Source organism: Antedon mediterranea, chromosome 11, assembly GCF_964355755.1.
Source record: "Antedon mediterranea chromosome 11, ecAntMedi1.1, whole genome shotgun sequence".
In the NCBI taxonomy this organism is placed as follows: domain Eukaryota; kingdom Metazoa; phylum Echinodermata; class Crinoidea; order Comatulida; family Antedonidae; genus Antedon; species Antedon mediterranea.
In genome coordinates this window covers 16,303,725-16,315,074 of record NC_092680.1, presented here as the reverse complement: position 1 = coordinate 16,315,074, position 11,350 = coordinate 16,303,725, and the positions used below count along the sequence as shown (strand labels likewise).

At 33.3% G+C, this 11,350-nt stretch overlaps 1 protein-coding gene across 2 annotated transcripts; it reads right to left on the bottom strand.

Annotated features, from left to right (window-relative positions):
• Positions 1-226: 226 nt before the first annotated feature.
• On the bottom strand, positions 227-10,860 carry LOC140062683 (sugar transporter SWEET1-like). 2 transcript variants are annotated; one of them, XM_072108987.1, is made up of 7 exons: positions 10,679-10,860; positions 6,714-6,791; positions 6,465-6,588; positions 5,817-5,978; positions 5,146-5,265; positions 4,656-4,732; positions 227-2,863 (listed from the first exon to the last, which is right to left on the bottom strand). In XM_072108987.1, exons 1-7 carry the CDS (start codon positions 10,759-10,761, stop codon positions 2,842-2,844), a joined length of 666 nt encoding a protein of 221 aa, XP_071965088.1. In that variant the 5' UTR covers positions 10,762-10,860; the 3' UTR covers positions 227-2,841. The 2 variants fall into 2 exon arrangements, with proteins under 2 accessions (XP_071965088.1, XP_071965089.1); XM_072108988.1 differs by lacking the exon at positions 4,656-4,732.
• Between the last annotated feature and the right edge of the window lie 490 nt (positions 10,861-11,350).

Here is an 11,350-nt window from a genome sequence, read left to right as displayed (position 1 = left end):
GCATACTTCACATTTTGAAGGTGCGTCTAACAAAAAATATATATAAGAAAGCACAAAAATAGACAAAAAACATAGGTAATCTTACTTAAACTACATACGGTAACATGTAATAAAACCAATTCATTCCCCTCCCTCCTCTTCTCCAAAAATAACAAGTACAACATATAATTTAAATACAGTACCTGATTACTCTTAATCTACAAAACCAATCACTAATCACCCCACTCCTTACGTACAACATGACGGAAATATAAATACAACAACATTTTTTTCTTCATAATTACAATAGGAAAAATATAATAACCAGTGTTAACAAACAGAAAATTAGATTAGAACCAGTATAATTGTTTATGCAACCACTTATACCATAACTGTTAATATGCATACTATTGTATTTACAGTAACTGTTTATACAAATATAACTAGGCAAAAGTAAAAGAATTATTATGACGAAAACAATTAACAGACACTTTTAAATAATTAGTTATCTAAAAAACTAAACCTAATTTTACTATTACAAATTGACACTGCAATACAGAACCAGGCGCCTCTTGATTTATGTATTTTTTGGATTAATTAATTGTGAGCGCTTTTTCCATAATCTTTAACATATGCTTTACAAAACCTATCAAGAATATTCATAACTTCCTTGCTGAAGAGATAATTATCACTTCCCAGAGTAAGATGTAATTTAACATCAGAGTTCCCATTAATGAATAACTCTCAACTTTCATTATAATCAAATGATTGCAGTTGTAACTTTAACTTTGTATTTTCATCGGTCCTTATCTCATTGAACGCAGGACATTCAAATAAAAAGTGTCTGATATTTTCTTTACAATTATCACTACAAAGTTTACACAAACCATTTATTCTGGTGTCCAATTAAATATTCTACCTTCAAGCGGGACAGTATTTGATCGTAATTTAAACATAAGATTTACCCCCTCAAAGTCCGTATTATCTAACAAGTAATTCTCAATAATGAAAAGGACATTTGCAAAAAAATACTAACTAATTTTCGCCGTTTGAGGGCAGTACTCATGATGACACGCGAGCAGAGCCATTATTATAATTAATATTGAAAGAGTTATGACTTTGAAAGGATTAGAAGCCATTGTGTCCAAATATTCCTATGTAGAGTCATGTTCGTAATAACTTTATAATAATAGTACGTACGTACGTGTTATCTTTGATTTCCCAAATTGTCCGTTGTTTTTTGCTTATTCTTTGTTGTTTAACTTGATTATTATTATTAGAATATGTTTTAGTTCTTTGTTTTCTATATTTTGTTCCTTGATACCGCAAACTTCATAATATACGATAAATTATCAATGGTAAAATAGTTATTTTAAGTACCAATAAATATAGATTTCAATCAATTACTCTCATCAGGAGAGAGATACATCTCCTATTGAGCAATTTGCATAATTAGCATAAACAAAATTGCCACTATTGTCATAAAACATTATATATCTCTGGAAATACTGGACGTAGTGAGATAATTTTGGTGTCAAATTGTTCACAATGTATATATTTATATTATCTCTAAGAGAAATTGTTTTGTAAAATTGACCGTGAACCCTATTTTTAGCAATTTTGACCTTTGACCTCTTTCGCTAGTAACGGAAGAAGGTCGGAGAGAATTCAAACTAGGAGCAAATTGTTCTAAGATATACATTTGTATTCAGTTTAATAGATGATCTTTAATGGATTTTCCCCAATTAACCCAAGGGCCGATCCTTCTATATGTGGGCAACACCCCTGGTCCGCATCTGAGTTCAATGGAAGTTATTCCCCCTAAATTTTGCTAAATGTATTGCAAAAGAAAGGACACTAATTTCAATTTTCTCCCCACACCCCACCTCTATTTCAAGAACCACTGCTCCAATAAAATGACAAGAATTTACTCACTCACAATTTATAATCTAGGATAGATGTAGACACAATATTGCATCATATAAATTGGTAAGAGATTGGCCGCGTAGTCGAAAATAAATGCATAATAATACGTCAATCCAAACTGGTTAGACATTTCAAAGATATTAAAATAAATATAAATTAGCTCAACCTCCGGGTTGGAGAAAGAAAAAATGTCAATGGGTTTTCAATTAACAATTATATTTATTCTCATAGTAAAAGGTTCATCAGTAGTATAGTAATTATATCAGTATTTACTCTTATATGTTTTAAAAATAGAGAGTAAATAAAATAAAAGTTTGTAGCATCAGAAGTTATTAGATAATTGCCTCCCCTATCCCTTGAAAATTACTTTATCTTATTTTTCTTTGTTGAACAAAATTAAAAATTATTCACATTGACCAGAAATTGGATCCGAAAAGACAATGAACCATATATTTTGGTTTATAAGTGAAATCATTATATTTGTTGATTTTTAACTACGGAAGTGAATAACTTTATTTAAACTGCAAAATGGCCTATTCAAAGTCTGATTTTAATAATCTTCATTTGTATGTTTTTGGTGTACAATACAGTACATCTTTTGTAATTTAAAATATATTTTCTATTCCATTAGTTTCAAGCCTGAAAATTCATTAAGAAAAAACATCTTAGGCTGATGGGGAATATCTTTCTATCAGTCTCAATTGTGTGTAAACTAACTAAATTGTATAACTTGTATTTACTTTAAGTTCAATAAATAGTTTTAAAAATACGAAAATAGGAACTTTATTTCAAGAGATTGCCTCATAAAAAATAAAAATACAATCACTCTTGAGCACAATTCCTAAATAGAAATAGCACTGTTTTGTGCCTAAGAAATCTTCTCTTTCAGATCATTTGGATACAAATGTAAAATGACCAAGCGAATACTTGATGAAACTATGCCTGGTAAGTTTGGTATCTATAAAAATGAATGAAAAAATGTTGTTTAATAAACAGAAATACTTGAACAAAAATGTAAGAATGCCCACTTATTTATATATTTATATTTATTTTGGTAAATTTCTTATCTTTTAACACTAGAAAAAAGTAGAGCATCACCAACTTTTTTCATGATGCTCCTTCTGCTTCAAAGTTATTGTAAAATATGTTGGGGTTACAATAAATGTTGTAGAGTTTTATACATTATAATAAACAATAGAAAATTGAAACTCGGAAGTATCCTTAAAAGTTGGAATTTTGATTTTGAAAAACATTAAATACTGTAAAGAGTAAAGATTTGATAATCTTAAAAAATTAATTCTAATACATGTATCATGTGCAATGACTCTTCCTCAACTTTTTTATAATTATATACGAAAGACATGCATTAATTCCAAGAAATCAATCATCATTCATAATCCAGAATTTGATAATATCTAGCTAAAATGATGATCATATTATCATGACAGTAAATAAAAATGTATAGGATGATTTGTGAAGAAAATGTTATGTCAGGTATTGTAAGAAGGGTATTATGAAATAAATAGTACTGTAATATATTAATTTTTGAATGCACAAGAGTAAAGCAAATTGAAATATCAACTTCTGATACACCTTACTGAGTAACTTGGGTACTGTTTTATTGTTTGAATTTCTTAGTTTGAACTGCCTGGCCAGCAGGCTACAGTAATTTAGTTTGTCTTCCTTGGCCAACTTTGAAATTTAAGTTGTTATGTACTTTTGTATTTTATTGTATGGTTCTGACTAAATAAATGAGATGACTTGGGTGTGGCGGTACTGTTGACAGTGCAGATGGTACTATAGTGGTACTGTGGTGGTACTGTGGTGGCATTGTGGGTGTTTATACAGCACTGAACTTTGGACAATGGTGACACCGTAGCTGGGGTACGCCAATGGTGATACAATAGCTGGGGTACGGTAATGGTGATACAATAGCTGGGGTATGGTAATGGTGATACAATAGCTGGGGTACGCCAATGGTGATAAAATAGCTGGGGTACGGTAATGGTGATACAATAGCTGGGGTACGGTAATGGTGATACAATAGCTGGGGTACGGTAATGGTGATACAATAGCTGGGGTACGGTAATGGTGATACAATAGCTGGGGTACGGTAATGGTGATACAATAGCTGGGGTACGCTAATGGTGATACAATAGCTGGGGTACGCCAATGGTGATACAATAGCTGGGGTACGCCAATGGTGATACTTTAGCTGGGGGAGTGTACTCACTGTAGTTTCAGCAATGTCGCTGTACAGTAGTTTGGGTGGTGGCAGTGTTGACACTTGGCAGTAGTAGAACTGTAGATTTGTGGGTAGTGACACTGTACTGGCATTGTAACTAGGGTAACAATTCTTTAGCTGGTGTACTGGTGCTGTAGCTGCTGGGGTAATAGCAGTGTACTTAGGGTGGTGGAGTGTTGACACTATAGATTACACTGTAGATTTGTAGGTAGTGACACTGTACTAGAATGTTTTAGCTTGGTAATGGCATGGTCTGTAGCTGGTGTAATGCAGTATAGTTTGGGTGGTGGCAGTGTTAACACTGTAGATGGCAGTATTGGAATTGTAACTGTGTGGGTAGTGACATTGGTACTGTACTGGTTATATAACTAGGGTGCTACTAGGGTAACAATTCTTTAGCAGTAAGTAATCATGTTGATATGACATTAAGTTTTCTTTCTAAATTTTGTCAAAATTCAATATTAATGGTAAAAAGAAATAATATTAAGACAAGTTAGCCACATACTGGTTAGTAGAACCTGTGTACTTGTAAATCAAAACCAGTCTTATTAAGCAGCTTGGGATGCCTAGAAAATTTGGAACCTGTCAGAAGAAAATGAATACAAAATATAGAACAAAGAACTCTAAAAGATCACCATGCTACAGTATGTTAAAAGAATGCATGTAAAATGTAATGCATACAATGACCATTCATTTTATTCGAAAATTATTCTGTTCCCAAAAAAAATGCAAAAAGAAAATTAAAAAAAATAACCATAATGTAATTTTGTTGAATTAATAAAGCAAAAATTGATTGAATGAAATGAGGATAAACCATGATGTTTAATTTGTGAAACTTGAATAACGGAAGGAATTGAATTAAACACAAATTCATATCCAGTGTGTGAGATTTAATTAACATAGAACATGGAGTGTATATCAAACTTTGAAGTGTTGGCTATAGGCTAGTGCCATAAGGATATTTTATGGTTAGATTTGTAATATTTGATACTCACCTGAATATAAAGGTCACTTATCAATAACCCGTAAAGAAACCATAGAGTTGATGTAGCTAATGATGTGATTGTTAATGCTAGAGATATACTAGCGCTATTTTTCCTTCTAATAACCTCAGCCTAAGTAAGTAAAAATGTAAAATAAAATCTCCTTAAATTATGTAATTATACATTAGATATTGAGATGTTTTCTCTCAGTATTTCTACAAGAACCATAAAGTAGTGTTCAATTCTTAATCGTTTCATCCCATCTTTTGATTCTCTTGGCTTTTCACTATTTACTTCCACCGTCACTCATTGCGAAAATTTTTCAAATTAGCTGCTTCTTTTGATGTTTTTTTTTTGGTAGATTTTTTTAAATTGTTTGTAATTGATGGTTTTAATAAATTGAAGGCCTTTTACAAATCCTCCATCTTTTCCCTTTGAATCGTTTTGATGTTTTTTGAAATTGAAATAAAGATATCGACATATATATAATAAATCATTGGACACTGAAGTTTTAAACAATTAACTCTGGTGTTGAACAGTCAAATTCAATCCGTTCTTCAAACTCTGGAAAAGCACCAAAGGACACATAACACCTGGGATGCAGGTACCGACTGTAAACAGCAGTGGAATACTGTAGAATAATACAATAGCAATTATCTAGAGGAATTGATAACAAATCTTACAATTTCTGCAAGCGGTGAGGCATACATGAGTACAGTTATAGTACTGGCTGTCAACCCAAGACGATCCTCAATTATCTTTGGTTCAACGACATAGTTTTGTAGCAGAAACCACAGAGCCGACATAAAACACATTGCAAATAGTGACTGGCGCATCTCTTTTACCTGTAAGACAAGGTTAAGCAACAACATCAATTATAGCAAAAAGGTAAAGTAAACTGGAGTGTCAGTCAGTGTTCTCAAATTCATACCATATTTGGGCATTTCACTACCATATTTTGGCACATAAAACTAGTTTGATAGTGTAGACAGAGCTTTAAATAATTTGATATCAAAAAGTGCTTAGATGAAAGACTTATCTATCAACAAAAAAAAAGATTTGTCATCAAAGATTTATGACAAAACATATTTCCGTAGGTTATTTTGGAAACTGACAAAATCATTGACATTTAAGATATTTTTTGCAAACCAAATTTGATTCTTGAAACCAGGATTGTCTCGATTGTTTCCTTTGTTCATAGACTTAAGCTGAAAGACAATCTACTTCAATTATAATAAGTCATAATTAGCAGATCTGCAAATTATATAATGCAAAAGTTATGGCACAATACATGAAGTTCTGCACTTTTTAGTTTAGAGAAGTTTACTTACTCTGCTCAGAGCAAAATACAGGTACACTGCAATGTAAATAATTTGTAAACATCCACCAATGCCATTTACTACTAGGAGTGTTGAATCGTTCTTTAATATACCATAGTAGAACCACAAAATATTGCTGAAAACAAAATTAAATTACCAATATATATCATAATATTCTTATTTTGTAAAAATGTTGATTTGGATGAATTTAAAATTCATATAAAAATAAAACCAAAACAATGAATGAATGAAGATACTTACTTTACTAAAGTCATCAAAAATGGGAGGTAAGGAACATTCTGTGTACTTCCAGTTTTGAAAATGGCTAAACATGATGGGCTGAAAAAAAAATATAACTGGTAATTATATTGTATTGTACAGTACAGATTTAAGGTTACCAGTGAGTGGTAAATATAGGATTTTAGAAGTAGGCTTTAGGAAAGGGAGCACTGTTATATAGTATCACTTGGCTTGTGCAGTTGTCATAATTTTAAAGGTTTGGTTAGCACATCTTTTAATGCCAGTTTTTTAAACTTTTGCTTTACCTCGACAGCCCTGTTCAACTTATAAATAAATAAAATAAAATACATTTTTTTTAAAGAAATACATTATCTATCCATTCTCATTTAGAACCCTGTTAGTGTTGAATGTGACGGAAAATAAATATCCTAACTAGGAGTACTAGGGTAGGCCTAGGCTAGCCTATAATAATCTACCTAGCCTAGGCTCTTAGTCTTAGTAGAGCCTAGCGAGGACCTAGCTCGGCTCTACTAGTAATCTAGTATGCGATACTATAATCTATCTAGAGCCTAGATAAGGTAGATTATACTATAATATAGTATCGCATAGCCATATAATATAATAATATGCCTAGACTAGAAGAGCTACAGTAGGCCTATAGACCATGGGGTCTAGCGGGTAGTAACAAAGTGCGAGGCAGCGAGGCACGCGAGGCAGGGAAGGCATGCGAGGCAAGTCAGAAATTTATGCGAGGCATCTTTTTATCATTTCTCAAAATTGCAAGGCAGGAAATCACCGAAATTGAAGTAGCCTAGGCCTTAGCCTAGGCCCGCTAGGCTAGTTTCCTTTTGCACCTGCCTTGTATTTTAACCAACTTTATCCTGAATACCACAGCTTAGAATTAGTAGGCCTACTTTAATGAAGAAAAATCACATAAAAGTAACAATAAATCCATTAAATTGGTGATTTTACAGACGTTGTTTTTCTCGCATTTCGCACACTCAATGTTCAATAATTTGGTTTCTATGGAACGCCAAAAGAGCAAAATTAATTAGAGGGCTAAAAACTCTGTGGAATCCATTTATATTTAACGCATTATTTGGTGAAAATAAGGAAAAATGTTACTGTTGATAATGTACACGGTTTCGTTAACCTTTTAAAGAATAAAATAGAAAAATTCATCATAATATCCTTAGTAGGATGTCCTAGGTCTAGACTAGGTAGTGATGTTGATTTAGGATCGATTATTATTCTTTGAAAACAGAACAGTATCAGCAGTAACATATTACAACATTTTTATTGACAAATTAACAAATATATTGAAATAAAACGTGTTTTTCACCAATAAATGCATGAGAAATTGACGCATTCCACTGAGTTTTAGTCCTCTATTATCGTTGCTCTTTTGGCGCTCCATAGAAACAAAATATTGAACATTGAATAAGTGAAATTCGCGAACAGTGTGCGAGAAACACGCATGTAAAATCATTAATTTAAGAATTTATTTGTTACTTTTTATGTGATTCTTTCATTAAAGTATGAGGTATACTTCTAAGGTGTGGTATTCACACGATAAAGTTAGTTATCAAATTTGGAGTAAAAATACAAGCGAAGGAAACTAGCGCCAGGTTTATTAGTACGTACATGGACAACAATAAATAAAAATCGTTCGTAATATACCTAGCTTACTAAAACAGGAATAGTGTATCATTATTAAATATTACACCAATTATTATTTTATCAAAATTGATTAAATTATTTTCTACATAGGCCTCTTATCTAGGTTAGGGCTAAGCATATTAGCTAAAGTTTAATTTTAGGCCTAGTATTACAATTGTCGGACGTAAGTCTTTTTTCACACGCGCTCCAGAATTCTGTCGCAATTTTTTTCTTTGCGGCATGTTATTTGATGGGTAGTAACAAAGTGCGAGGCAGCGAGGCACGCGAGGCAGGGAAGGCATGCGAGGCAAGTCAGAAATTTATGCGAGGCATCGTTTTACCATCATCAAAAAATGCGAGGCATCATTTTATCATTTCTCAAAATTGCAAGGCAGGAAATCACCGAAATTGAAGTAGCCTAGGCCTAGGCCCGCTAGGCTAGTTTCCTTTTGCACCTGCCTTGTATTTTAACCAACTTTATCCTGAATACCACAGCTTAGAATTAGTAGGCCTATTTTAATGAAGAAAAATCACATAAAAGTAACAATAAATCCATTAAATTGGTGATTTTACAGACGTTGTTTTTCTCGCATTTTGCACACTCAATGTTCAATATTTTGGTTTCTATGGAACGCCAAAAGAGCAAAATTAATTAGAGGGCTAAAAACTCTGTGGAATCCATTTATATTTAACGCATTATTTGGTGAAAATCAAGTACAATTTCAATAGATTTTGTCACTGTCAGTAAGGAAAAATGTTACTGTTGATAATGTACACGGTTTCGTTAACCTTTTAAAGAATAAAATAGAAAAATTCATCATAATATCCTTAGTAGGATGTCCTAAGTCTAGACTAGGTAGTGATGTTGATTTAGGATCGATTATTATTCTTTGAAAACAGAACAGTATCAGCAGTAACATATTACAACATTTTTATTGACAAATTAACAAATATATTGAAATAAAACGTGTTTTTCACCAATAAATGCATGAGAAATTGACGCATTCCACTGAGTTTTAGTCCTCTATTATCGTTGCTCTTTGGCGCTCCATAGAAACAAAAATATTGAACATTGAACAAGTGAAATTCGCGAACAGTGTGCGAGAAACACGCCTGTAAAATCATTAATTTAAGGATTTATTTGTTACTTTTTATGTGATTCTTTCATTAAAGTACTCATGAGGTATACTTCTAAGGTGTGGTATTCACACGATAAAGTTAGTAATGATTATCAAATTTGGAGTAAAAATACAAGCGAAGGAAACTAGCGCCAGGTTTATTAGTACGTACATGGACAACAATAAATAAAAATCGTTCGTAATATACCTAGCTTACTAAAACAGGAATAGTGTATCATTATTAAATATTACACCAATTATTATTTTATCAAAATTGATTAAATTATTTTCTACATAGGCCTCTTATCTAGGTTAGGGCTAAGCATATTAGCTAAAGTTTAATTTTAGGCCTAGTATTACAAGTCTTTTTTCACACGCGCTCCAGAATTCTGTCGCAATTTTTTTCTTTGCGGCATGTTATTGGATCGGCATATCAGTTACCTTTTATTCACCGCCAGTTATTGAACTTGTCCTGGCAATCGCTGTTCACCTTATTTGCGAGAGAGGTACACGTGTTGTTCCTAGAGAATGGAATGTCAAAAATGTCTTTGGCACGCCGCTCAGAGAGAAGTCTGTGCGTTGCTGCTGAAACCACGTGCTATAGGAGGGGAATGCACCACAATCCTCTGAGCTGAGGGCTGAATCATTCCGCTACCTGCTAAATAGTAAAGAGGGATTTTCCATCTCTCGGGTCTACCGGATCTAGGCGCAGGGGTGTGACAAAATATTATTTTCACTCTGCTATGTTCGAGAGACATGTGAGTAAAATAAAATAAACAACATGATGAGTGTATACACGAATCTATTTAGATACGCTTGTATCGATTGATTATTAGGCCTATAATATAGCATAATAGCACGTTAAGATATGCCTCGCACCTTTTTGAAATTGTAAACTATATGCCTCGCACTTTTGGAAATGATAAAATGATGCCTCGCACAAATATTTGGCATGCCTCGCTGCCTCGCACTTTGTCAACACTCTTCTAGTCTAGGTAGGCCTAATCTCTAGCTAGGCTACTACTACTAGACCCAGGCCTCCTTCCTACTACTAGGGCCTAGCCCTAGAGGCTAGTAGTACTAGGCCCTAGCCCCTAAAACTAAGACTAGGCTAGAGTAAGACGTAGGCCTGGCCTCTAGTAGTAGTTTAGGCCTAGCTGAGGCTATTAATATATTATTATTATTGATCATTTATATAAATGTCCTTACATTCCTGCAGCAAACATGGCTACTGTACACAAGATCGTGACATTTGCCAGTAGATTCAAGTAAGAGTCCATTGTATCTGCCATCGTAATTTTGTTAGGCCTAGGCCTACCTAGATCCCCTTTAGCCTAAACCAGCCCACAAAGGATAAGACACGGACACTAGGCCCTAGACATGATATGACCACAGCGTTGCCAGCGATAAAATTTAAATTATGCCGTATCCTGTCTCAAATAATGCCAGATTGGGAAAAATAATGCCAGATCCCCAAAATGTGGCCCTAAACAGCGCCACCAACGGTTTTAAATAAACGTTTGTAAAACCCCAACTGACACAAAATAGGGCCTAAAATTGTATCCCCATGTCGTACAAAATTTATATTTTTAGTTTTGTGAGTAATAACTAATAATTCTAAATATCTGGGGTGCGAAAATGGTAATTGCAAATGACACCAACACCAACCCCCACCCCCCTCCCCCACCCCAAAAAAAAAAACCTGTTACACAGCCATGGAAATTTATAATTTTTGAACTGAAATATGAGAGCTGCTCGATGGCCGGGATCTTTGCACTTAATTTCAAATATGAAAGGATCTTAGCCCACCATAATTAGAAAATAGCAATTATAATTTAAAATAGGAAATAAAAAAAATTATTTTGAGTGTCTCCAGGACCT